This window comes from Colletotrichum godetiae (genome assembly GCF_030913485.1).
Source record: "Colletotrichum godetiae strain CBS 193.32 chromosome Unknown BDP55scaffold_23, whole genome shotgun sequence".
Taxonomy (NCBI): domain Eukaryota; kingdom Fungi; phylum Ascomycota; class Sordariomycetes; order Glomerellales; family Glomerellaceae; genus Colletotrichum; species Colletotrichum godetiae.
In genome coordinates, this window is record NW_026851271.1 from 529,821 (window position 1) to 555,449 (window position 25,629).

Consider the following 25,629-nt stretch of genomic DNA (forward strand, 5'->3'; position numbering starts at 1 on the left):
GCGGTGACCGCTTGTCGTGAGATTGACTTGCAGGTGCACTGATGAGGGGGGGGGGAAAGCTTACCAAGCACGCAATCCTGCGGTACGACTTACAAATCTGTGCCATACCGCTTTGTTGTCAATTGATCTACAGAATTATTAAAGACGGCATTGAGGTCCGTTTCATGGTGATTATTTCGAAGCTGGCCACAAAGACAATTGAACTCTATCAACACATATAAAAGCTCTCATTCTATTTCCCGAGACTTCCGACCTTCCCCTCAACCTCCTCTCTTCTCAACACCGCAACAATGGCATCAGTCACCGTCTACGACGCAGTCATTCCAACTTTCACCAAGGGCCTCAGGACCTTTGATCACATTCTGACAAAGGCAGAGGAGCACGCCAAGGCCAACAACGTGGACGTCAACACGTATCCCGAGACTCGTCTTGTCGAAGACCAGCTCCCCCTCACTTTCCAGGTCCAGAATGCGACAAAGACTGTCAAGACTAATATCAGCCGTCTGACTGGTGTTGAGTTGGAGCCGTATGAGAACACGGAGAAGACTATCGCAGATCTCCACAAACGCATCAAAGATGCGTTGGAGCTCCTGAGCCAGGTCGACGCCGCGACTGTCAACGCCAAGGCTGACTCGCAGGTTGACTTGTAAGTGATCAACCCATGAAATGAGACAGGAATAGAATTTAACATGATCTTACTAGGCCTATCTTTGGTGGCAAGACGTTGAAGGTCACTGCGAAAGAGGCAGCGTTGAGTCATGGAATTCCCAACTTCTTCTTCCACTTGAATGCAGGATACGCCGTTTTGAGATCAAAGGGGGTTCCTGTTGGCAAGGCCGACTATCTCGGTAGTTTTATTGCCCAGTAATGCTGGAGAATTTGTGTAATAAATAAGCTCAATCTTGATGGCTATGACGAGCGTCGGGCAACAGTCATGGAACCTACTCGATCGCATGAAGAGACTTGCCATTGAGCCAAATGTTAATCTTCATTCAGCAGGGATCTAAGAAGGACATGCACACAGCTGCAGCTTTCCTCTTCTCTTGATTTACAGAAAGACGGAATGACAGCCAGGACAAAAGAAGTTGACGACCTCTATTAGTATCATGGTATACTGTGAGAACAAAAAAATCACGCTATTGTGATCGCAACCTGAACGACCAACCTGGGACTCGAACCCAGAATCTTCGGATTAGGAGTCCGACGCCTTACCATTTGGCCAGCCAGCCAGAACCGCAAGAATTCCTTTGCGAATGGTTGATTTGACACAGAAGATTGCGCGAACCATGGAGGAATAATTCAAATGTCTGGTGCGATTTGCTGCACCAGAATGGGTCACGACGGAGCTGGGCGGGTCTGTGGTAATGTGAATACGTAATCTCGTACAGTAAGGCAAGCTTCGCTCATCGAGACTCAAGAGTTCCAACGGGATTGGGATCTTGCTGCCCATATGTCAATGAAAGGTTGTAAAACTCTAGGGGATGACCGGTTTCGTGATGGTATCCGTACTCCTCGAATACGCGACAAGTTCTGCCGTGGGCAACATAGTTTAGACCCCAGTCTCCCAAGGGGTTGGTATAATGAGGGTGATCACTGAACAAGTTGACGAAATTCAAAGTTTACCAATTGCGCGGTACAGCTCAGCATGGGGTTAAGGGAACAGGCGGACTGATCCTTCGCGCCGATAACAGATTGTACTAGAAGCCCGATACCATTGAATACCTAAGTAGTTATTAACAACAAGGCTATGAGGATCCAGGAACAACAGCTTGCCCGTCTTGACATGCCGAATCGGTCTTGATGGTGTCGCCGCGCCCTGGCCCCCCCTCACGCTCCGGGAATCAGATCCTTCTACCCCACTACAAAGGCCCTGTCACCGGCGCAGCGCCCGTTAGATCGGCCCGCCATGGATGACGAGTGACACACCAGGCGGACATGCCAGGGATTTCAGCGGGCTAGGTATTCTGGCTCGCGCGGTGGAATTCAGCGAGGAATAAGCGAATATTCCTTGTCAATCCCCAGGCAGTCAGCTGTATCCTCAAGGAGCGTGTTTCCGCGCTTCCCCTCTCTCTCACGAGACGTTTACCTGGTCATGGAACACCTACGAGTCATTGAAAGTTGGGTTACCTTCCTGTTTTCTTGAGTTCTCACATGCGCGAAAACATTCAAGAACGAAGCCGCCGTATTCCCCAGAGGCTGTCCACAGTCCGCGGAACAGCTTGCCTGCAAACGTTATCAACGACAGGTAGCAACAGAGACTGCGCCGTAGAGTCCGTGAGCCTCCTCTGGACGCCGTTGAGCGTGACATCGGCCAAGAAGATGCACTCGCGGGACTCCGGATCGGAGAGATGAACTCTATGCGCGGGCCTCAGTGAAGCTTGCCAACGATCGTTACAACCGGCTTGTCTGTCATCGGGATTTGCGCGGTGACGATCAACACGATGAAAGGGAACATTGATGAATTGATAAATGAAGCATTAGTACCCGAAGAGACGAGTGCCGAGGATGACTACAGGTGGTCGATGCTCTACCGAAGCCTTACGCACTGCCGTCTTGGGCTCATTTCGAGGCTCTTTGGGGTATCCCAGCACCTGAGACTTGGGCGATGGCGGACTGTACCAGAGAATTACCAGGAGCATCGGAGATCAGACCTAGGTATTCCCTTGGAGTCATGGATCGTTTGGCGCGGGCGTGCAACCCATCGGAGACTCGGATTCCTCATTCTTTCCGCTCTTTTCACTGCTAGGGTGTGCACAACATAATAAGATGGAATCAGCACGATGCTGCTTCATCCCCTCATCTACCGCAGGCGTTGCACCGCAAAAGCGACTATTCGCTTGGAATCAGGTTGAAGGGGCAAAGTGGAGGTGTTGAAGAGGAACGAAAACAAGGCACAGATATATCCCGCGCGAAGGAAGCACGTTTCGCAACTGCATGAATCCACAGGATAAGCATTCTGTTCCTGGATCCCTCTTGTGTAAGCTTACTCTACCTTACTTGGTGGAACTTCTCCATGCATCCTCCACGCACCACAGCAGGAGCAGGTGGAGGAAATCAGCAGATAAACGATTCAGTCAGTCCCCTGCCAAGTTGGCTAAGTTGGACGTGCAGGTGATGGTACAGAGACAAAGTCGACAGCTGCTACAGCTTTTGCATCCCACATGGACCATGGGTTCTTGGAGATGCCCCAGCGCCACCTCTGGGCGAAGGTGTCACAGAGAACACGCCCACAATTTTGGGATGCGATTCAGTCACCCAAAACATCGCCTGAACTTGCGGAGCACGATCAAATCTGCTTACTGGCGTGTGTCGGACGACTGTTGCAACCTATTCGAACGTCTCACATCTTTGAGAAACAGTCGTCAAGCCGCAGAAGCCAGATCGGATCCTGGTCGCGCTTGTCATTCTTCAGCTGTGATGGAGCAATCAGGACGCAGGCACACCCTCATGCAGCGATCTTCGATTTCCTGTGGTGCCCCGCGTGTCCCCAAAAAATGTTCTATGTAATAGTAGGACCCTGGACGCTAAAGTTTGGTAAACGAAGTCCGGATGAAGCTTGGCTTTGACCCCTTTCAACCTTCAAGAGCCAGTAGATCTCGCGAGACGAGCCTTTTCTGGTGGATTTCGCGCACCGACGAAGCCAACTTGCTAGGTTGCAACTCCAGAGTTGATGTCATGCACTTTGTTGGCTTCAGTAGAATACCTATCTTACTCGTTCCCGTCAAAGGTCATTTGGGCGTGTAGGGTCGCTGTGATGGTCGGTTCTCGGACCTCTCCACTGCCACGTTCTCGTTATGACAGGCGGCGGGGAAGGAGAGCAGTCTTCGAGGGATTCGAAGTGGGACACATACTGCAGTGAGTGTACGATGAACTTATCAACCGTGTCACTAGTAGACGTGATGCTCTTTTCCATAGTCCCTATGATGAGCGGGGCTAGTTCCGGTCTCCGGGTGCCTTTCAAAATCTCTTGCATCTGCAATTCGTCCGGATAGTCGCGCTGGTGCTCCCGGCAGGCTTCTTCTTTGAGCATGCCCATCGTCTTTCAGTATTGAATATTGGCCCTTTGGGTGGCATGCTTGACACCGGGACTGTGCTCTGCAGAAAGATGTACCTGTCAAACATTTCAGCAAGTTTTCCATATCCCACCGTGTCCGCCAATAAAGCCGCTGATCGTTCACTCCGCGGAACGCCATTGGCTCACCCAATCCCAATAGACTGAAGTTTATTCTTCGTTGCCGCAGCTGTGGCTTGAATATGGTACGAAGAGAACAAACGATGTCTAGCCAGGCACGCCAGCGTCAGGCCAAACGTTGAAGCCAAACGGACCTTCGTAACGACGGTCGTCCTAATCAAGTCGAGAGGCGTTGAAGAGTATTCGTTGCCCGTTACCCTCCCCCCCCGGCTCGTCCCTCCGACGGCGTGGTTGCGCTCAGACCCTCGTCTGCCAGGTTCTGACCAATGCGATTCATTGAGTGGCATGATTTACCAGATCCACGCTTCCAGAGGCTGCTAGGCTTGCCAGGCCAGGATCCTTCAACGCCAAGCTGAAAAGGCTGGATTCGACGACGAGAGTGAAGAACAAGGAACCCGCGTGGGCCCTTCTCCTCACCGGCTCGGCCGCCGTCGCCGAACATGCTCGGTTGAGTAGCAATAACGAGTCTGCCCCCCATAGTGAGCAATCGGCACCGGTGAGAGCGCGGCTGAGACTTCCAAGGTCCGAAAATACTACCTTTTTTGTGCGAGAGCGAGAAAGCCGTGAGAGATCTATCCGTTATTTTCGTCCTTTCAGCCTTCCAGGTTATTTCCGTAGGCGAGGCGCTATTGGCACGCTGTTACGCAGGAGGGTAGCCATCTATGATCTGGCTGGTCTTACGAAAAGGATGCTCTGAACTGTCTCTGTTTCACCCGATTCTTGGAGCCAAAGTCAGTCTACCGATCAGATGAACAGATGGTTTAGGTAGTCGAGGCCATCCGTCCATGGCTTTATCAACATCTGTCTTCGGACCGGCAGAAGGCTTCGCAGTCTGTTTGATGCCCAATTTCTTTTTCCTGCCTGTCAGCAGCGATCGCCGATGCCTGGCAACTGCGCCGACAACAGTCTTTGCCTACCGCACATGCGAGTCAGCCGCGACCCTGGCGACATAAATCCCCGCGATAGTATCCTCTTTCACCGAGAGGCGAACAGGAGTTATCCCGGTCCCTCTCCCGGGCTAGCAGGGACGGTATACGACTTTGGATACCCGGGGTTCAAGCCTATCACCCTGTCCAGCCGATCATCATTGGGCTGTCTCTTTGACACACAGACATCGACTCCAACTCGGGGCCGACTCCCAAGTTCCCAGCTCCATATTTGCACATGCCAGGAGGTGGTCTGAGACATTGCGAGTCTCTCTATCGAGGGCAGCTGAATCGCGGCATCTCCAAAATGGCAGAATCCCAGAATGCCTGCCGCCTTGGCCCGCGAGGAGAGGAATGCAGTGCCGCCAAATCCATGCGCCGTCAGCGTGCCAGCGTACCAGCAAAGCCGGGAGATTGCCATCATCTGCGCGTCGAAAATAACGTTGCGTCCCTAGGCTGGCAGAACACCAATACCGCAGACTGTCCACTGCCTGCCACCATTCTCTCCTATTTCCCACCTTCCGGGTGTCGAACATGACGAATCGAAGCCCGTTAGTTCGTCTAAACCTTCATAACGACACGCGGAGCCGGTCCGGCATGGCTTCCACGCTACGGCTTTTCCGCTAGTCAACGAGGTGTCACTCCCCATTAGCCAACTCGTTAGGTCGTCATGCAGGTGTACAAAACTGCACAAAGGGTGTCATCAGAGAAACTACAACCGTTGTGCTAGTTCTGCCCAGTTGTCTTCCTGTCTTTCGAGCAATCAACCGATATCCGTACCGCGCGCACGGCTCCTGCATTGCGTTCTTTCTGCCCAAAGGCAATCGACAATATCCTTGGAAATAGATCCGTCGATCCCACAGTGGTCTCCACGTCTAAGCCATATGAGACACGGAATATCAGAATCCTGAGGGTCCCTCGAGCGTGCGAGGCGTGCTAGTGTAGCACTCTTTGCGGGCAGCTCCTCCTCGTGTATGTCTCACACCCTCTTTGTATTCTGCCCCTGTCTCGAGCCACACCCGCGCAAAGGTGCCCCCTCGATCTAAGACCAGTCAAGGCTGGCATAGCCAAGCTTTTGTCAATATAGAAAGACAGCATCCCTCGGCGTTTAGATTCCAATGCCTTTCTTCGTCCGACGTCTCACACCTATCCCCATCATCAGCCGCCGTTGAAGAAGAACGAAAAGCACATTGCCACGTGCCAGCCCGTCCTCGTGGGCTATGAATGCTTCTTGATCTCACTATCAACCAAGCATAGCTATCAACATTGCTCAAGGAGAGTTAATAAGCAGCATGGAAGTTCCTCCAGTAATGAGCCCGGACGATTCGCGGGTACCGATCGTCGTTGGCGTCGCCAGTTTGGTGCTTTCAGTTGCCTTCTTGGCTGTATCAATACGAGTGTACACCAGAATATTTGTGATAAGGCAGTTTGGTATGGATGACTGGGCGTCCGTCTTTGCTTTTGTGAGTTTTTCTAAAGCAATTCTCACCTCCATGACCTGGTTCTGACCATCATTGTGTAGCTATTGGTGCTTGGATGTGGCTTGACTGTCGCACTAAGTAAGTCAATTCTTCCGTGACGACGTTTAGTAGTATCTAACAACTTGAAGACACCAAAAATGGCCTCGGTCACCATGTTTATTTCCTTACTTCGGAACAAATTCAAGACTACATGAAGGTCAGTCGACATTTAGCGTGATCTGCTGCGTGCCCCTATTGACATTTTGTAGACATTCTACGTCACCATTGTGTTCTATAATGCAGCATTGGCCGGTATCAAGATGACCTTTCTCTTCCAATACTACCGAGTTCTGGCTGTACAAAAGATGAAGAAGGTCTTCATTGCGGCGATGGTAATAGTCGGTGCATGGAGCATTTCCCAGATCCTGGTTGAGATCTTCATCTGTACCCCTATCCCGGCTTTCTGGGACAAGAGCATTGATGGCACATGCATCCCGAATTATCCCCAGTGGTACATCAACGCAGCAGGCAACATCATCACAGACATCATTGTCTTTGTGTTGCCACTGCCAGTAATTCACCGATTGAACCTAGCTCGGGGTCAGAAATACGTCCTGCTTGGCATCTTCTGCTTGGGTTTTTTGTACGTCTCATCCCCCGATTGCATGGCCATCTCCTACTATGACTAATTCTTTGACAGCACATGCACTATATCTTTCATCAGAATTCGATTCCTCAAACTCGAAGAAGATTTCACTTGGCAAAATGTCGAAACTGCCGGCTGGTCCATCGGTGAACTCTGCTGTGGCCTCGTCTGCGCTTGCCTCCCAACGTTCCGACCTCTAGTCTCTCGATTCATCCCAGCCCTCTCAAGTCGGATTGCGAAGTCCTCGAAATACCACAAGAACGGAGACTACTCTGAAAACACCCAAAATACCTCACGCCACCGCGATGCCGAGCTTGGTGGTACACTCGGTAACCCGAACCACTACTCTGCCCGCTACTCGAAACGGCGAACAGGGTCGGCAGATAGCAAGGCGGATCTCTATGGCATTGCCAGCTATGATCTGAGCCATTCTGATGCGAGCCGCGAGGCAGGGCTACCTATCCAAGCCCCGAGAGACAACCCGGATTTCACCAGTCAGACGGATAAGATGCCGTCTCCATTACGGCAGCAGGAGTCTATCGAGTTGGGTGGTTACAGACCTAATCACCACGCTATTGTCGAAACGCGAATCGAGGCGGGGAGGAGAGAATCTGATGACGAGATCGAGCTGCAACCAGGAGCGCCGATCGAGGTCAAGTGCGATATTGTGCAGGTTTCGTCACAAAAGGTGGAAGCAAGGGGTTTCTCGTGAGCCAATGCTTGCGCGGATCATGTTGTATTGATGCGGAATCAACTATGAATCCTTTAGAGACGGCCTATTTAAGCCCACAGATTACGTCGGCGTTGGAGATATCACTCTTTACTTACTAGATACCATTTTCATTACTATTCAACATGGGCGGCTGATGTCGGGTATAGGCGTGGGCATTTGGCAAGATATTCCTATAATTACTATAAGACGGCCACTCTCTTCTACATCCTCACACTTCCCTCCCCTCATTGCTATCGCTCCTAACCATTATAGACTTGCATGTACGGGACTTTAGTCACCAAGGAAGTCGATCATCGCCCACCGGGGGCACTCTGGACCTAGCCGGGTGTCCGTGATCTGATCAGCAGGGGTGAACGAGATCGACTCCTTTAGCCTAAATTGCTCCCGTCTTTTCAACCATGATCTCGAACTTGATAGGCCCTTAGTGACAGTCTTATGAACAAGACCAATGGTCTGTGCCTTCTCGAAGTAGTGGTCCCCTTCAGATGCAACCAGTTTGCCGAGATCACGACATAGAAGACTGGACGCTTGCCACCAGAAGAAACCTCAAATACCTCCCAGATCGACCGCATCCTCCTAAGGGCGAGATTTTACAACGATTCTAACTTTTGGTCTCACTAGGACAAAAGAATCCGTCGCTGTGTAGCCCTGTCTTGCCTCAAACTCAGGATCCTGGAACTCGAGGTCCATCTCCAAGGAAACTGCTGCCAAGACTAGAGACATTTCCATGTAGGCCATCCTGAATCAGAACAAAAGTCAGTAATTGCATGTTACATACTACAGCGGGATCACTTACGTCCTTCCCAGGCATGCCCTTGGGCCCTTGGAAAAGGGAGAGAATGCCGACTTATCCTTCACCGCAGATTGACCATCTCCGATCCAGCGTTCTGGAATAAAACAATTGGGCCGTTCGAAATACTCGGGGTTCCTATGCATAGCCATATTTGCAACGCCGACTTCCGTCTAGAAAGGAACGATGTAAGTGTCCGCCCTCCTGAGAATAGACTGGATGATATCATGGACCTACCCCCACTGGCAAAGGCACGCCGTGGAGAACGAACGCGCCGTCAGATTGGAGAACCTGTCTTGGAATGAAGCCTGAATTCGGTGGAAATATTCTCATTCCTTCTTCTATCACGGCTCTCAGGTATGGAAGGTGCTGAATCTTATGATAGCTCAACTCATCACGCCGCGTGACTGTAGATCTGATCTCCGAAACCAGCTTGTCGTATGCATTCTTATGAGCCAATAGATGCCACAGTATTGTCAAAAGAGCAGTAGATGTGGTATCAGATCCTGCCACAAACATTACTATCGCTTCACCGAATAGCTCACGATCAGGGAACGGCACACCAGTGGTGGGACTGGTAGCAGTAAGGAGGTAGTTGAAAATGTCGTGCTTGCCAGAGGGACTTTGTCTCTGTTTGATCATGGCGTCGATTGCCAGCTACCAGTATTAGTTGAAGTTGCTACATGAGGCCTGAGACGCACTCACCTTCGCTGGATAGCCCCGGGTTGTACAGGCGTACGAGAACTTTCGAATCATTTGCTGCAACAAAGGCCATCTCCAAAGAGTGCCTTCCTAGAAACATGTCAACCAAATTGTGTGAAGCATTGAAACACTGGAAAGCGGTTTATTCATACCAAAGAGACAAATTTTGCTGCTTGCACTAAGCCATCGCTGACCTTCGCCTTCTCCATGGGATTATGAAGCAAGTCAAACGTCTCACCAAAACACACGTCGGATAGGATATCCACTGTCAAAGCCGATAGAGTATCATCCAAGTTTACCTCACTTTGACTTTTCATAACCTTGCAAAGCTTCCAAATATGCTCCATAAATGCTGGTTCCATGGCGTCCAGCTTCTTCTGAGAGAATGCTTGAGAGAGGATGGACTTTTTCTCTTTGTACGCAGCACCCATCGAAGAGAAGCTGCTTTGAAAACCTGGGGTGAAGCTTTGATAGAATGGCGATTTGTCGATTGGTGATGTCGCCGAGTAAACCTTCTGAAATCCTTCCGTGGTGTTCACGGAGACGGTGTTCGGGCCCAAGCGCAACACAGGACCTAGCAATACACGTTAGTCGATATTATTGAGAGCAATAGACTGTAGTGGTCACCATATTGATCATGAAGTTTACAGAGTTTTTCATGTCTCATATCTGTGTACAGCTGGTATGCGTGCCAGAAGTCGTTGAACTTGGCCAAGAAAGGCCCTGGTACTCGGGCCAGAGGATGGAAAAGCACATTGTAGATGAGCGGGATTATCAGCTACCTTCGGCGTCAGTGCGATACTTTGTTGGTGTTCTGATACGATTTGGGCATACCAGACATAAGAATGCAGTGATTATGGCGGTGACTTGGAAGCTTGGAACTTTCCAACCAGTCTGTGCAATCTGAGTTTCCATTGCTCGTTCGGAGTTGTGTTCGCAGATTCGTTGAATCCTTTGCGACAACGTGGGGCGCGGCAACACAAAGATAATGTATCATTTTTTTGTGATCCTGAGGATTTTTATTGCTCCTCGATAGTCCTCTGGTTCTCTTAGACAGGACTGAGTGCTGCCGGGGCGCCTGGATACAAGGATCGAGGATCCGCGGTGGGTATACAGCGCGGAGACCGCTCTCGACTGCCGAATTCAAGAAACGCGGCATGGGACGGGGAGCGGTGACCGCTGTGGGGCCATCTCTCCCGGATGCTGTTTGCACCCTAACATCCGTCTTCCGCTACCAGACAGTCCACCAATTGATTCTTATGTTTTGGAATCATGACACTCAGAGGCATGAATTATAGAGAATGAGAAGCTTTCGGCCTCAAGATGATCTTCAAAACGATCGATCTGGAGGAAACCTAATTTAGCTGGTATATTCCAATGTTTCGTGCCTAACAGCACTAAGTATGGTCCATGCTATTACAGTTACAAAGTCGGGACCACAGCACAGATCTCCACAGGATTCAAGTCTTCCCCATGTCTGTGACCATGATCTCGGCTTTCGGTCTCCTGGCCTGCCCTTCGTGTTCTATGGAATCCTGGGATCTGACAATGAATTTTCCCCCACTGGGCAATTGAAACTAGCCCGGTCATAGAACTCGCCTCTTGTCAGCGTGAATCAAACGTTGCCACCATGAACACAACAACTCGCAGAGTCGGTCGGCTGCCCTCTAGCTGCGTCAATTGCAGACGGCGAAAGATCAAAGTGAGAATCACGACTACATCAATGACTGTACCTCATACTGACAGTTAGAGTGCGACAAACCGACATCCCGATCCTGTCGACGATGCGAGCGACTTAGATTAGATTGCGTTGTCACTGATGAGGCCACCATTCGACCCTACTATCACACCTCGAAGGAGCAATTCGAACTGATGGCCGCGATTGTCCAGCACTATGCCCCTGGTATCTCGTTAGGCATTGAAGACCTACGCACTTTTGTTAGCACACTTCAGGCAGCACCACAAGCACCCGAGTTTCCCGCAGAACTCGCAGAACCAGTTCCACCTACTAATATGTCATGCTCACCGGTCGATGGTGGGCACTTGCTACCGAGTGTCACTGCCAAGGACTCAGCATCACTATTGCCAGAGGGCTCGTTCATTTCAGATGCAACACGCCAGCGAAGTAAGTAGGCAAGCGCGCGATTGGGTCCAAACCAACTCAGCAATTGACTCGTCGTCTTCCAGGATTCAACGGTGTCTCAAGCTATGCCGTCCTTCAGTCTCAAGTCAGCCTGTGCATCACAAGAAGCTTCCCTCGGCTTGCGGCGCTGCAGCCCAGTGGTACCTTCGATCTACGTGACGGCGAACCGCTGTCGAGAAAGCCCGACGCAGCACTTCCCGACAGGAAGACATGCGAGAGATGCAGCCTCGTCTTTCTTCGCTTCATCAACTGCGTGTTTTACGTCCTCAGCCCAGAAAAGCTTTTTGATGCAATTGTCAGAGCCCACGGTAACGCAGACGTAAGCGTGCCAATTCAGGCCACAATCCATCTCATCGTGGCTCTCATTGACGACGATGCACATCATTTTGAGCTTGCATCGAAGAAAATGGAGAGCGTCGTAGAGGAAGGAAGTATCGAGAGTATTCAGGCAATCATCATCATGGTCAGTAACAATGCTGTTCTTCCCTAATTCACTGATCGTGAGCTCAGCTAACACAGCTCACTGAGCTCAGGCATTATATAGGCTGAGAAGAAATCAACGGAATACCTCCTGGGTTGTTCTCGGCAGCGCTGTCAGGATTGCCCAGTCACTAGGGCTGCATGTGACTACTGACGAAGAAAGTCCTCTATGGGCGGAACAGAAGACCAAGCTTTGGTGGTCACTATGTGACTTGGACCAGTGGTTCACCAGCGTCCTGGGGAGATCATTACGAATCACTGTCGATCTAAGCAATATCGATTCCCCTGCAGATGTAGTCCAGACCAACTCAATGACCTGTGATCGTCAACTAACATCGCATTGTAGAACCTCATCCGAGCTCCAAATATGCCACCCATGTATGCCTTCGCTTCAGCCCGTCTCACGCGTCTTCTTTCTCGTACTCTTCACTGCAACTCCGAGAAGCGTCACGATAATGGCAAAGATATCGATCAACTGACTCAAGATCTTTACGGGTGGTGGAACAGCCTACCACAGCATCTGACCATGCCTGCAGCAGCAATTCCAGCATCATTGGTGCGATCTACGCTATACCTACAGTTGAGATATCATTGTACCATCGTCTTACTGACGCAATCATACCTGTTCAATGCCACTTTCTCAGGCTCCGAGGCAAATACTCGAATGAAGATCTGCGAAGAGAGCAACGACGAAACCATTGCTATCCTCGTAGAGATGCACGAGAGGGATGTTCTTACTAACCACTTCTGGTTTGATTCATACCATGCAGTCACATGCGGACTGGTTCTTCTGATTAGAATCATCAAAAATCCAGCATCTGTCGATTTGCGAGATAAGGTGATAAAGATGAGTAACCTACTTCGAATATTCCCGGATAGGTTGCATGCTTTTGCCGTTCAGTGTTTTGACAAAGTGCTTGAAGATATTGAGCACCACCAGTAAGTTTCACCACTCCACCTTCTGATTGGCCGACTATCTGACTTCTTGAAGACGGGAAACGACAACTTTTCACGACAGTGTCATTCCGTTTGAAACAGGATTGCCAATTTTGGACTTGTGGGAACAGCTAGGGTTCTCTGAATCTAGTTTTGACTTCACTATGTAGCTGAGTACTTACCTAATTACTACATCACTCTCATCTCAGATTGCCTTGTTTCCATAGAAGATAAGAAAGTCCAAAGCATCACGTACCTGTGGCCACTCTGGGTCATCCCTAGTTAGGCCAGCATCAAAACCGTGAGATTGCCCTGAAATAAGAGAAATACGTGCCTTCACTCCCAATCCGCTCAGCTCCCTACAGGCTCTTTCGCTGAAGGCGCCGGGAATCAGTCCATCCGTATCTCCATGCACAAAGAAGGTAGGGGGGAACTTTGAGCAAAACCCCGTTACAGGATCGACGCGGTCGAAGTTGTCGTCTTTGACAATAGCCTTCATCTGCGTTCCATTTTTCAATGCTGTAAATAACCAGGCATTTCTGGGAACTGATAGATCGGGTGATGGCATGCCCCTTTTCCTCTCCCCATCTTGAGATGCAGCCGCCTTTTCTAGCGAGGTCGTAGTGGTCGTCATGACCGGCTCTTCGAAGATCTTGTCGGTCAAAGCCTGCGGCAGTGTCGGAATTGCAGCTAAAGCAGGCAAAGACGTATGCCAGAAGTCGTCATTGACATACTTGACGCCGTAAAAGTCGAGAATTGCTCGCGGAGGTTCCGCCACAGCACCCTACTCACAAGTTGTTAAAATCTAGGTATTCAAAAGGGATCGAAACCCTCAGGCACTCACCAAGTGCAAAGCTAGCAGAGCCCCGGCCGACTGGCCAAATACCACAGTTTTTCCTGCGTCAATCTTGAGGCCAGTATCTGCCTCAAACTTTGCTGGGAGTTCCGTTTTGCACCAAGAGAAAGCATCGATTGCGTCTTGAATGACTTCGTGTAAAGCAACTTGTGGGCAGAGCCGATAGTCGGTTGATACGACAACAAAATTAGCGTCGGCAAGATACTCGATCTCAACTTCTGGTAAAGAATGCCTGGATCCTATAACGAAACCTCCTCCATGGAAGGCCAAAACTGGAAACATTCAGTCATAAATCACTCAGCAAGATTATCTCGGGACTCACCGAGTCCCTTTGGCTCATCACTCTTTGTAGCCTTCCAGTAAGCCGTTGCCTCAATGGACGTTTCACCGACTTGCTTGAATAGATAGTCATTGCTGGAAATCATGGCGACTGTCTGGTTCTAGGGCTGGCTTTGGACTTGATGATGAATTTGCAGAGAGTTCAGAGCAATTGATCTGCGAAATTACGGGTTTGCTTCAGTCCTTGACTTTCTAGTATCTGGACTGAGAGCCTTATATCCAGGGCAAGATACTCGGCATGTACAATCACCTTATCTCCCCGGTGATCACCATGAACAGCGAAGGTTGAGACCTTGAGAGCGGTCTCCGTCCTAGGCCACCAATCACACAATCTTTGTCCTTGGCCTAGCATCCTTGGTCGACCGGCAGTCCAATTCCGTCTCGGTCCCCGCCCCCGCCATCTCCGCACAGCGGTCGCTGTCGGTGAATGTCGCAACGTCGCGGTTCGGCAGATGATACAGAGTTCAAGGCATCCTGGAGAGAAGGGCTTGGGATCGATTACCGCACCGTTGATGACGATTATGGCGTTCCGATTACAACAACTCGTAGTCGGTTTCGGATAGTAGGAGTAGGATACGAAAGCCGAAGACATTGTTGAAATGATAGTGCAATGAAGCTTGGATATATTGTAGCACCGTCCGCCACAACACTCGAAGTGTTTGCGCAGCTCCAACGTTGGATTGATTCAAAATAGCAAAATGCCCGACCTTTCTGATTGTTCGAAGTCTCTCAAGGTACGGCAAGAGACGAACTTTCCTGCAACGCCTTTTTTTGATGGACCAGAAGCGCCTTGCCGCTTCGAAGCGGAAGTCTGCAATTGCATTGTCCGCGGTTCAATTCCCGAAGAGATAAACGGAACCTACTATCGCTGCATGCCCGACTGGACTTGGGCGCCTCTTTATGATGACGATGTCTTCATCAACGGGGATGGCGCTATAGATGCAGTTCGGATCAGAGACGGTCACGCTGACTTCAAACAGAAGTATGTGCGCACTGCCAAGTTCAACATTGAAAGGGCGGCGAGGCAATCTGTCTTTGGCAAATATCGCAATCGCCATACAGACGACCCGAGAGTGAAGCATGAGGTGCATTCGACGGCAAATACCCACATTGTGTATTTCGAGAATCAACTTTTGGCGTTGAAAGAGGATTCTAGGCCATATGCTATGGATCCGGACTCCCTTGAGACTAGAGGTAGGTTATCACCACTCAATAACGCTCCTTTCCATCATGCTTAACTGATCAACCTTGAAGGATTGTACGACTTTCATGGGCAATATTCAGCTCCAACATTTACAGCGCATCCCAAGATTGACCCTGACACCGGAGAGCTGATCACCATGGGCTATGAGGCCAAGGGTGATGCGACAAATGACGTTGCGTACTACCTATTTGATAAAAATGGGAAGAAGCTCGAAGAATGCTGGATCAAGACGCCTTACGTGGGAATGATGCATGATATGGCAGCGACCAAGAACTGGATCCTTTTCGTACTCATTCCGCTCGAGACACAACCGGTCGAAATTCTTCAGCAAGGATCGAAGCATTTTGCATGGGCCGAGGACAAGGCTTTGACCTTTGGTCTTCTGCCGCGGCGAAACCCCAAACCTGAAGACGTTCTGTGGTTCAACTTCAAAAACGCCTTCTATGGGCACACTGGAAACGCATTCGAGGGCGAAGACGGATGCATCTACCTCGACGCGCCCCTTACCCACCACAACAAGGTACGCATTCATGGTCCAAGGCAGGATCGTGGTCTAATTCGTACACTAGTTCTGGTTCTTCGGTCCACGAGGCGAGGACCAATTTTCTCACCCAAGCGGCAAACCAGCTGCGGGACAACCAGCCAGTAGTTACGTTCGCTGGAAGCTCGATCCTAACGCAACAAATTTCAATGTAGAGCCCACAGAGCTAGTCGCACTCGATGGCGAGATGCCGAAGGTTGATGAGAGATTCGCAACCAAGGCGTACAGTAAACTGTTTTTATGCGTTCATGATCCAAAGGCTAAGTACAGTCCCGTCGGTGGGACCTACAACACTATCGCAGCGGCAGACATCAATACTGGAAAGTATACTCACTGGTCTGCTGGGGAACATACTTCTGTACACGAGGTAGCGTTCTTGCCAAGGTCCCCAGATGGTAAGTTGTCCATGGAGCAAGAGAGAAAATGCAGATGACGGACATGTTAATGGTTTTGCAGCGGCGGAAGGAGACGGCTTTCTTGTAACCATCGCCAACAGACGAGATGTCAAACTCTCCTGCATTCTGATTCTCGACACCAAGAATCTTGGAACAGGTCCCGTAGCGATCATTGAACTGCCCTTCCGGCTACGCAATGGCATACATGGAAGCTGGGTACCTCGTTCGGACATGTTGCATGATAAAGATCTTTGCAATATGACTGGTGTCACCACAGAGATTCGGCAGAAATTTCAGGGTATAGCTGTTCAGCCAGCCTTGCACAAATGAGGAAAGGATAGCAGAAAGGTCCGATTGTGTAGATATCTTGACTTTGAAAGTCTTCTTAGTGTTTCGAGCAGTATGCATTTCTATCCTGTGTCCCACCAGGAAACAAGTTTGATGTGCACGAAGCCGTAAGATGTATTAAGAGCTAGTTGTCTTATTTCTTCTTTAAATGCGCAACTTAACTATTGCTGCTGGCAAAGAGACCACTTAGATGATGATGCAACATCGTGCCTACTTCGTCTGCAACTCCCAAACATCTTCATCCCCTCTTTGGTGCTGTAGCGAAGATGCTCTTCAACTTTTCGTCTAGCCATTTGGCATCTTCAAAGTTTCCTGGGGGACCTCCAGCCCAATGGCCCCAAATGGAGGGGTAGACAGCCAATTCGCCAACACCTTCACTCATACACTCGACCTCGTACTCGGATTCCTCGGGCCTGTGACTATTAGCATTGGAGTTTCCAGAGTTCGATAAGAGATTCTTACGGAAAGTAGAGGTCAGTCTTAGAGGGCAGCACCAATGTCTTGGCCTTGATGCTCGCCATGGCCTTCTTGAAGTCGCCGTTGTATGGCTCTTGGTCGCTCACATCGGCACTCTGCCACGTGTGAATCATGACAAGCAAATTTTCCGGGTCCTTGCTAAGAGCCCACTTCTCCCAAAATGTCTGCATGAAGTCTTCGAGATCCTTGGCTCCGTAAAACTTCTTGTGTAGCTCATGTCGGTAGAATGCTTGTGAAAATCCCCATCCAGCATATCCACGACCAAAAGCCTTCAGACCAACTTGCTTCTCCTCGTTTGACCAGATCCGAACAGACTTATCTTCGGCCGATGCAATGCGCCCCAGCGTGCTGCCGGCGGAGCTTGTCTTCTTCGCTGCGAGAAGCGCTGATTTGACGCCTTCCAGGAAAACTTGATTGTGCAGGGCGCACTTCGCGGCGCCACAAAACGGCACTGCAATATCTAAGAAGTCGGGATATTGCGTCGCCCATTGGAAAGATTGAGCTGCGCCCATGGACCATCCTAGGACGGCTCTGAGATGGGTGATCCCAAGTTCCTTGGTGACCAAATCGTATTGAGCCTTCACATTATCGAAAAAGGACACGTCGGGAAATGGATTGATAGCTGAGTTGGATGGGCTGATGGACTGTCCGTTGCCAAAGAGGGCTGGAATGATGATGTAATAGTTTGAGGGATTCAAGGTTTTGTCGTCTCCAACGAGCCATTCATTGTCTGCGATAGCACCGGAGTACCACGTGGGATAGACGACCGCTGGAAGGGACGAGTCGCCGAACGTCTTATAAGCAATCCACGCCCCAGGTAATGTGCCACCGTTTTGAAGAGTGAAGTCTCCAAGCTGGTATCTCTTGATGTCAGACATGGCGGGTTGGGAAGTGTCAGAGTCAGGGTAGATTGAGCCGCTACAGCTGTACCCCCTCAAACGAAGATAGAAATCACTAGAGAGTTGCAATGAGGAAAGAGGAATGAGGAATGAAATCGCCGTGGTGTCATTCAGAACGAGCCGCCAATGGCATTCTTATCTTTCTCTCGTTATGACATGCCGCTGGCAACGTGAGGGGAAACAGGGGTCAGCCGATTCAAGCCGTGAGCCCGTGACCGGCGCCGGACCGACCCCGCATTTTGTGTCGTCCGCTCCCTACGTTATCTACTAAAACCATCACCGACGCTAGAGACCCTGATAACCTCAATAAATTAGATTAAGATACGTTGTGAACAGGCACAAGAGGAGGTAGACACGTCAGAGAACAATTGCACTTACTTGTTTCCCACTCTTCAAGATCACCGGTTCGACAGTGTTTCACAGTGAGATTTTTCCGAGGGCAATATCACATAGATTTAGAATTGAAGGGTGAGTAGATATGATATCTGAGTGCAGCTGACTGGGGGCCACTGGCCTCTCCCCGCAGATATGTCTAACAGGATGAACGTCTACTGGGGGCACAAAAGCTTGAACCTTTGCCTCTGCCACGCGCAAGGCCACACGCTTACTCCCGACATCCAGGGCGAGACAGAACAAGGCTTAGCTCGGCCACCTGGTTAGGTTAAACACTCGCTCAAAGGTATACTTTGAGGTATACTTGTTAGATACTAGTTGCAGTCAAGTAATTGGGAGAGCGGTAGATCCAGATAATATGGGATATATTTACCAACTTCGGCCATTGTTGCTCTGACTGTTTGCTTCTGCGTTTCCCATGGCGAGACATCCAAATCGTGAATGCTTGTTCGCCATTTCTCCCTCCAAGCGGAGTGTTCCAAGTGATGAGGGCGACTATGAGCGCATAAAATGAAGGATGTGCCACTAATTGTGACCGGTCGAGGCCTTCACATCCCGCAATACCAAATGATGAAACTGTCTACTGGTCAGCAAAGGATGACTTCATTCCCGTCCAGCTTCCCTTTCGTAAGTATGCTGCCAGTGTTAATCATCGCGAAGAACTCGGGCTATGGCTTCACATCCTTGTGGGTTTAGAACATCAGCCTTATCTTGAGGTGGAGGAATTGGGTCGATCGTCAATTGGAGACCGGTGGATGACTGAATTTGAGACAAAATATCCGGAAGCTACTAGGTCAATGGGAGTTGTTAGCAAATTTCCACCAGAATATCTAGGTCAATGGTCAACTTAAGTATCAAGTAACACCTACATCTAAGATGGCATCGAAGATGGCATCGTTAGACTCCAGGCCTATTGTGGTTCCAGTCTGTAAGATCAGATCTTAAGATTGCGGCAAGCATCATGAATATCAATCACCCGCGAAGCCTTCAACACTGGTTCAAGCATCAAGTAAACTCGCGCTCCTTCCATTTCAAAAGTTGAATGACACACGTAGAGATGAAAACGACGTGGGGCTAACCCAGACCATGAGCTATTGGCAGTGGCAAGAGATGGACTGAAGAGTATAACACATCTCTCGGCACAAAGCTCTCGCCAATGGAGAAATCAACATACTTCTGGGAAACTAGATATGGCCGAGAATGTGCTCAATTGGTTAGGCACAAGACTGGCAACTGACTCAAAGCTCATGGTATGTAGTTGAGCCAAGTACTTTCTTCGCTCCTGGTAATCATCTGATGTCCCCAGAGACGCAAGTCAAGACTATTGGGCATGATAATGCGGTCGTAATTGGTGGTCTTGACTCTTCGTCCGAGATCATTCTTTTATGGTCGATAGACGTGGAGATTGTCCCTGCATCGAGTTAATGCAGCAATTTAAAGCCAGCCGGGGATCGCTTACATCAGAGTGGAATACTGAGATGTAATGTTGGCATTGATTAACCCACCTTCTTCTTCAAGCTACTTCGGTCGCTCTTCCGTATGGTCGCTCGGAAACGGTGGAAACAGTCTCATTCGTGCAAAATAAGTCGACAGCGAAGATCGCTACTCAGCCCGGGCGATCTAAAGGGTTCAGCAAGATGCAATCACTGCTCGGCGTTCTGAGGGATTCGGGAAACCGTCGCGAGGCTCAATAAGTCCAAAGATGAACTTGTGGTACTGCGCTTGCTGGCCCATTCAGCAATGGTACCTGTACCGGTAGAGGGCCTGTATAGCCCTGCAGACTTGGGGAATGTCTGGAGTGAGGGCTAGTCCGCCGGGCCAGTCGGGTTTAGAGATCCCAGATGATCTCTATTGTATCCAGCTGCGATCGTTCGCAAGGCTCTTCTTGCAGAGCTCACCTGCATTGTGTTACTCGTCAAATCCTCGTTTTCGCGGATTTTGATGTCTCCTTTCGTTCGAGATCCAGGTATTTCCCCCTTGTCTGTGGATTTCTGTTGATCGAATACGAGCCGTTTGATGTTCAGGTCCCAATCTCCTGCGTTGTAGAATGCCAAGGTTGAATCGATATAAACGTCTTGGCGCTAGCGACTCAGTTGGAATGGTGACACTAACAACGATGATCGCCTGAGAGTTAAGGAGGAGGTCACGGAACCCGCCTCAAGCAGGCTGAACAAGAGGACTGGCCGTCATTGTCTTTTGTCCTCGTGCTTGTTCAGAAGTGAGAAAATGGTGGAGTGGGCAGTTGGACCGCGCGATGATTGGAAAGCAAAGTTTGGCAGTGCAGAATGCCAATATTCGCAGTCTTGGCAGCTAATCCCCCTTTTCAATAGTGCAACATGCCAAGGTTGCGGGTAGATGCACAGGTCAATCACCGCCCCTCTCACTTCTCTCATTATGACGGGCATACTGTCTTAGAGTTATAGAGTTCGCTGCTAAGTGATCGCAAAGTGCCGAAAGGTTACAAGGAGGTCAGGTGTAGGAGTTTCGTTTCGCGTCTGCGTTGCTCTATAGTTGAGAACTCGCCGTGAGAAGGTCTTTTAATGTGCGGTAAAAGGTGTAAAGAAGTGGGAGCCGGCCTCTCAATTTTCAACCCACTGACAACCTACCCCCTCAAGGCTCAAGCAACCTAGCCAGGGGTCATCCCCACACACTCATCATGACAATGCCTCCATCAGATCAGCAGTGCGTCTGCTCAGATAGGTGACGGCTTCCGCTGTGCGCACGGCGACGCTCTGCTTTGAGTTATTCCTCCAACGATCAGTCCTCGTTCATTTAGACAGCATCTTGGCGTTCATCTATCTCTTGGGTGCCGCGCGCAAAAGCCACTCACCCTGCTCATCCGAAACATAGCAGCTGTGCGGTTCTAGCGCAGGGTCACACCTTCAGCGTTACTGCGAACGACTGCCCAGCTGGGGCGGTACTGGTTCGTTCTTCTGCCCCCGGTGGGTTCAGCTAGGCCCTGCCAGTGACAGCCGAATGAGCCTATTCCCAACCCCTGCACCCCCAACCCAACCTATCCAAACCAAAAGCCGGGCAACACCACACGGGAATCGCTCTCTCGAGTTTCTCCTAGGAATTAAATATGCGCCCAGTCATCTGGTTCTGGTACCCTGGTCGCCATGGGACGGGCCAAGACGTGAGTCTTCCTTACACTACTCGCGCCGTTCATCTCAGTGTAACGTTCTCGTTAGAAGCCAATCACCTCTCGTCGTATGCGTCAACGAAGACGTCTCTGTCGACGGAATTTTCGTCCAGTCTCTCCGATGCCCTGGTTTGTTTGTGAGATTATCCTGGCCAACACAAATGGCGAAATAAACAAGGGCCTCAATGGAGGCAAGGGATGTGTTTAGTTAGAAACGCCCAGCAATGCACTTGTCAACGTGGAGTCGTGGACCAACCTCCTTCCAAGTTCCCACAACCACCAATGGCACCATCTTCCTAATTCTGAACCAGAAGCCAAGATCGAGAGCTTGTATTTCATATATAAGACTCTGCCATCGATAGTTCGGACCAGCGGTTCTTCTCTCCTCATCGCGCACTTCCAATATTTCATTCTTTTTCCTGTTCATCCCATTCCATCAACTCCGGTAGTGCTAGTCACCCGCTTCAAGATTTTTACCTTTTCTTTCATCCAAATCAATTCCAAAACCAGTCTATTATAGATTCATCAACATGAAGTTCTCTGCCGTTACCTTCATGGCCGCTCTGGCCGCAGCTTCGCCTGCCAATATCGTTACCGCCCGCAACGAACTTGCTCTCCGTCAGGCCGCCGAGGCTTGCAATATCGGCTACTGCACCCAAGGCGGCGGTACCACCGGTGGTGCTGGCGGTTCCAGCGTTACCGTCAAGACCGTCGATGAGCTCGTCGCTGCTGCTAAGAAGGAGGGCCCCCTTACCATCGTCATCTCCGGCGCCATCTCTGGCAGCGCCAAGGTCCGTGTCTCTTCCGACAAGACCATCATTGGAGAGAAGGGCAGCTGTAAGTATTCTCGAGGATATTTCCACTGTCACTGAAGCGCTGCTTTTTTAACATCAATATCCTTGCAGCTCTCACCAACGTCGGCCTGTACGTCCGCCAAGTCAAGAACGTCATTATCCGCAACCTAAAGATCGGCGGTGTCAAGGCCACCAACGGTGATGCCATTGGTATTGATGAGTCTACCAACGTCTGGGTTGACCACTGCGATCTTTCGGGTGACCTGAGCGGAGGCAAGGATGACCTTGATGGCCTCCTCGATATCTCCCACGGCGCTGACTGGATCACGGTCTCCAACGTCTACTTTCACGACCACGTATGTGTCTCCTAGCTTCTATCTCATACTCCTCAACAAGTTCTAGACTAACATCAACAACAACAGTGGAAGGGATCCCTGGTCGGTCACTCTGACAGCAATGGCAGCGAGGACAAGGGCAAGCTCCACGTCACCTACGCCAACAACCACTGGACCAACATCAACTCCCGAACTCCCCTTGTCCGCTTCGGTACCGTCCACGTCGTCAACTCTTACTACGACAAGCTCCTGCTCACTGGCATCAACTCCCGCATGGGCGCTCAGGTCCTTGTCCAGAGCACCGCGTTCAATAGCTGCCCCGCTGAGGCCATCTTCTTCGCCGACTCCAAGGAGACCGGCTACGCCGTCGCTGAGGATGTCGACCTTGGTGGCTCCAAGAACTCTGTTCCCAAAGGAACCCTCACCTCTGCCTCCCTGCCCTACAAGATTGCCGCCCTCGGCTCCGGCAAGGTCGCCGGTTCCGTTCCCGGCGCCGCTGGCCAGAAGTTGTAAGCTGATTTATCAGCCAATTTGGATTTCTTAATCATCGAGGGATGAACCGATATTTCTTTGTACATACTTGACTCAGTATATATGAGTTACGCCGATGGTCTGTTGATATACGCCTCTTTCGTGCACATATGGGGTTAAACTGTTGGCCAGAGCTGGTTTATTTGGGGGCATTGTATATAAATCTGCCGTTTACTCTGTAAACCGAACAAGATTTTCTATCCCAGCCTTACTCCCATCGCAGTCTATAGTGAAACGAACGGTTGTCTCTATCTTCCGTCTACCTATGTGAGCTTCATCTATGATCAGGCAACAAACTGCACGAGAAATTGTACCATCGAAGCGAGCGTCCTGCTATGACTTCGATGTGACTCTCATAGATCTGATACCACGTTCTCGTCCCGCTTCTTGATGCGGGGGAAGCAGAGCCACACAATAGCCACGACTGCAATAAGCGACAAGATAATCGGCTGGAGTACAGCAACACCCTTGCTCGTCGCAATCGCGCCGATGATGAACGGGAAGACCGTTCCACCGGTACCTCCAATAGCCATTGCAAAGCCAATAGCGCTTACGTGGATGTGCTTCGGAAGCAGCTTGGCTGTCATCATGACAGCTCCAGGGAACATCGGCCCGAGAAAGAACCCAAGGAAAGCCACCGCAATAGCCGAAACGATGAACTGCGGGACGAGCCAAAAGGGGAGTTGAAGAGCGAGGCAAATGGCGATGTAGATGCTGATGCATAGCCTTTCTCCGTACCGCTCTGTCACAAACCCCAAGGTAGCGCGTCCCAGGGCTTGACCCGCCCAGAAGCCGGTCGCAGAAATACCAGATGCGTAGGCAGATGCTTTTCGGACGCGCAACATGAACGTGACGATCCAGCCTCCGAGACCAACTGAGAAGCCAAGTTAGCAACAGTGAATGCGATGCAGCGCTGCAGACGGGGGATCCCACCTTCGACACCCATGTACGCGAAAAAGAACACAGAGCAAAGCCAGGTGACTTTGGATTTGAGTGCAACTCTAGTGCCAGCGCCTCCATTGCCATCGTTCTCGTGCGCATGCTCTGCGCGGTACACGGCGCCGGTCTTTTGCCAGAAGGCGACGGTGAGGCCGACGAGTTCGAGAACAGATGCACCGACCTGCGAGTCGTTAGCGTGACTACAGGCACGGCGAATTACTGCTCGACTTACCATAACATAGTAGTAGTTGTACCAAGACAGCTTGGCAGTGACAACCATTGAAGTAGCGATCAGCGGCGATATGAGAGCCCCTACGGAATAGAAAGAGTGCAGGAACCCCTGAATTGTGTTTGCCTTGTCCATGGCGCCAACCCAAGCGCAGAAGCACGCATCAGTTAGTCCGTTTCCAAAACCACTGATCATGTTGGCCACAATGAGTGCCGGGTATGGAGGATGCAAGGCCAGGACGATGTATGTGATGATGTGACATAGAGGGGCCATGATAGCCACGCCTCTCTGGCCAAATTTTTGGTGGATCCTGGCGTTGGTGAAGGCCGCGACCGAGTAACCGGCGAATGGAGTCAGGAAGATTAGCGAGACGACGGTATAGCTGAGTTCGTAGTAGGTTTCAAGCTGTAAAGGGGTAAGGATGACAAGTCCAATGCGAGTTTTTGAACATCAAAACGACAGAGGAGCAAACCTACGTAGGGAATCAGAGCCTATGGGATGTTAGTGCCTGTTTGCAAATTGTTGACATATTGACGTTTACTCACACCGACGGCTGCGTCGTTCATACCGGCAATGGCAAACGAGAAGAAAGCGAAGCCCAGTCTTCCCATGTTGCCCCTCGGCGAGTTCCATCGTTCGATAGCTCCCTGAGCATTCGGCGGGGGACTGTCGTCAGGCAGGTCTGACGATTGATGCTCTTCGGGGCCATCCTTCTTCGGTGAGGCATTGCCGAGCGCCCGACCGCTTGAACTTAAACGGCCGAGTTCGTAGGGCTCCGAAGTGAACGTTTCTTGATGCAGCGCATCGGATCGCGCCTCGGTGGCGGTTTTTGACATGTTGAAGGGTATTGTCAGTCACCAGCGCAACCAAGCCTGCTTAAACCTGTCTTCAAAGGAATCGATCGTTGGGAAAGGTAACAATGCCAAAGCACAGAGATGATATTTAGAGGGTAGAACGACTGCCACGATAATAAGAAGATCATCAAACCTGGCGGTCTGATGACTTCGCTTCAATGCCTGCGAACTGGGCGGGGTGGATTCGACGGCGAGCGTCCACCGACGATTATCCGGAGCATCTGGGGTTCCAAGGTTCCTTTCTCGGAGTAAGACGCGGAGCGCTAGCGGAGTATCGGTCGGAAATATTCCTGACTAACACACGCAGACCAGGCGAGGAGGCGGTTTTGCTCGTTGATGATTCGT

The 25,629-nt window shown here is 50.5% G+C and overlaps 8 protein-coding genes and 1 non-coding gene across 9 annotated transcripts; 5 read left to right on the forward strand and 4 right to left on the reverse strand.

Annotated features, from left to right (window-relative positions):
- Positions 1–72: 72 nt before the first annotated feature.
- On the forward strand, positions 73–1,030 carry BDP55DRAFT_167315 (uncharacterized protein). Its single transcript, XM_060565730.1, has 2 exons — positions 73–646; positions 703–1,030. Exons 1-2 carry the CDS (start codon positions 291–293, stop codon positions 866–868), a joined length of 522 nt encoding a protein of 173 aa, XP_060429049.1. The 5' UTR covers positions 73–290; the 3' UTR covers positions 869–1,030.
- A 127-nt stretch (positions 1,031–1,157) lies between these two features.
- Positions 1,158–1,229, reverse strand: BDP55DRAFT_t192. Its single transcript has one exon. It is a non-coding gene; the product is annotated as a tRNA-Arg (tRNA).
- A 5,322-nt stretch (positions 1,230–6,551) lies between these two features.
- On the forward strand, positions 6,552–7,936 carry BDP55DRAFT_694400 (uncharacterized protein; the record flags this gene model as incomplete). Its single annotated transcript, XM_060577351.1, has 5 exons — positions 6,552–6,581; positions 6,641–6,677; positions 6,728–6,795; positions 6,848–7,221; positions 7,279–7,936. The coding sequence occupies 5 exons, from the start codon at positions 6,552–6,554 to the stop codon at positions 7,934–7,936; spliced, it is 1,167 nt and encodes a 388-aa protein (XP_060429050.1).
- A 291-nt stretch (positions 7,937–8,227) lies between these two features.
- Positions 8,228–10,364, reverse strand: BDP55DRAFT_694401 (cytochrome P450; the record flags this gene model as incomplete). The annotated part of the gene is made up of 8 exons (XM_060577352.1): positions 8,228–8,410; positions 8,576–8,696; positions 8,754–8,920; positions 8,985–9,404; positions 9,453–9,539; positions 9,644–10,023; positions 10,077–10,227; positions 10,284–10,364. The coding sequence occupies 8 exons, from the start codon at positions 10,362–10,364 to the stop codon at positions 8,228–8,230; spliced, it is 1,590 nt and encodes a 529-aa protein (XP_060429051.1).
- Positions 10,365–10,913: 549 nt separating this feature from the next.
- On the forward strand, positions 10,914–13,262 carry BDP55DRAFT_665689 (uncharacterized protein). The gene is made up of 6 exons (XM_060575056.1): positions 10,914–11,151; positions 11,202–11,574; positions 11,637–12,055; positions 12,126–12,365; positions 12,419–13,011; positions 13,064–13,262. Exons 1-6 carry the CDS (start codon positions 11,080–11,082, stop codon positions 13,176–13,178), a joined length of 1,812 nt encoding a protein of 603 aa, XP_060429052.1. The 5' UTR covers positions 10,914–11,079; the 3' UTR covers positions 13,179–13,262.
- A 378-nt stretch (positions 13,263–13,640) lies between these two features.
- On the forward strand, positions 13,641–16,673 carry BDP55DRAFT_694403 (carotenoid oxygenase; the record flags this gene model as incomplete). The annotated part of the gene is made up of 6 exons (XM_060577353.1): positions 13,641–13,667; positions 14,929–15,397; positions 15,458–15,927; positions 15,977–16,343; positions 16,405–16,559; positions 16,623–16,673. The coding sequence occupies 6 exons, from the start codon at positions 13,641–13,643 to the stop codon at positions 16,671–16,673; spliced, it is 1,539 nt and encodes a 512-aa protein (XP_060429053.1).
- Positions 16,674–16,691: 18 nt separating this feature from the next.
- On the reverse strand, positions 16,692–18,245 carry BDP55DRAFT_665691 (Alpha/Beta hydrolase protein). Its single transcript, XM_060575057.1, has 2 exons — positions 17,154–18,245; positions 16,692–17,104 (listed from the first exon to the last, which is right to left on the reverse strand). The coding sequence occupies exons 1-2, from the start codon at positions 18,044–18,046 to the stop codon at positions 16,930–16,932; spliced, it is 1,068 nt and encodes a 355-aa protein (XP_060429054.1). The 5' UTR covers positions 18,047–18,245; the 3' UTR covers positions 16,692–16,929.
- A 3,887-nt stretch (positions 18,246–22,132) lies between these two features.
- Positions 22,133–23,359, forward strand: BDP55DRAFT_583623 (pectate lyase; the record flags this gene model as incomplete). Its single annotated transcript, XM_060570851.1, has 3 exons — positions 22,133–22,439; positions 22,508–22,752; positions 22,819–23,359. The coding sequence occupies 3 exons, from the start codon at positions 22,133–22,135 to the stop codon at positions 23,242–23,244; spliced, it is 978 nt and encodes a 325-aa protein (XP_060429055.1). The 3' UTR covers positions 23,245–23,359.
- BDP55DRAFT_665698 (major facilitator superfamily transporter) lies at positions 23,360–25,493 on the reverse strand. Its single transcript, XM_060575058.1, has 5 exons — positions 24,976–25,493; positions 24,907–24,921; positions 24,434–24,835; positions 24,196–24,382; positions 23,360–24,136 (listed from the first exon to the last, which is right to left on the reverse strand). The coding sequence occupies exons 1-5, from the start codon at positions 25,264–25,266 to the stop codon at positions 23,616–23,618; spliced, it is 1,416 nt and encodes a 471-aa protein (XP_060429056.1). The 5' UTR covers positions 25,267–25,493; the 3' UTR covers positions 23,360–23,615.
- Between the last annotated feature and the right edge of the window lie 136 nt (positions 25,494–25,629).

Excerpts from the sequence above, each read along its gene's own strand:
- BDP55DRAFT_167315 (XM_060565730.1), top strand. The coding sequence starts at position 291 with ATGGCATCAGTCACCGTCTACGACGCAGTCATTCCAACTTTCACCAAG. Across the intron at positions 647-702 it reads GCTGACTCGCAGGTTGACTT|GCCTATCTTTGGTGGCAAGA; the intron begins GTAAGTGATCAA and ends TGATCTTACTAG.
- BDP55DRAFT_665689 (XM_060575056.1), top strand. The coding sequence starts at position 11,080 with ATGAACACAACAACTCGCAGAGTCGGTCGGCTGCCCTCTAGCTGCGTC. Across the intron at positions 11,575-11,636 it reads AGATGCAACACGCCAGCGAA|GATTCAACGGTGTCTCAAGC; the intron begins GTAAGTAGGCAA and ends GTCGTCTTCCAG. Across the intron at positions 12,056-12,125 it reads TTCAGGCAATCATCATCATG|GCATTATATAGGCTGAGAAG; the intron begins GTCAGTAACAAT and ends CACTGAGCTCAG.
- BDP55DRAFT_665691 (XM_060575057.1), bottom strand. The coding sequence starts at position 18,046 with ATGTCTGACATCAAGAGATACCAGCTTGGAGACTTCACTCTTCAAAAC. Across the intron at positions 17,105-17,153 it reads AAGACTGACCTCTACTTTCC|GCCCGAGGAATCCGAGTACG; the intron begins GTAAGAATCTCT and ends TAATAGTCACAG.
- BDP55DRAFT_665698 (XM_060575058.1), bottom strand. The coding sequence starts at position 25,266 with ATGTCAAAAACCGCCACCGAGGCGCGATCCGATGCGCTGCATCAAGAA. Across the intron at positions 24,383-24,433 it reads ACAACTACTACTATGTTATG|GTCGGTGCATCTGTTCTCGA; the intron begins GTAAGTCGAGCA and ends AACGACTCGCAG. Across the intron at positions 24,137-24,195 it reads CGCGTACATGGGTGTCGAAG|TTGGTCTCGGAGGCTGGATC; the intron begins GTGGGATCCCCC and ends TTGGCTTCTCAG.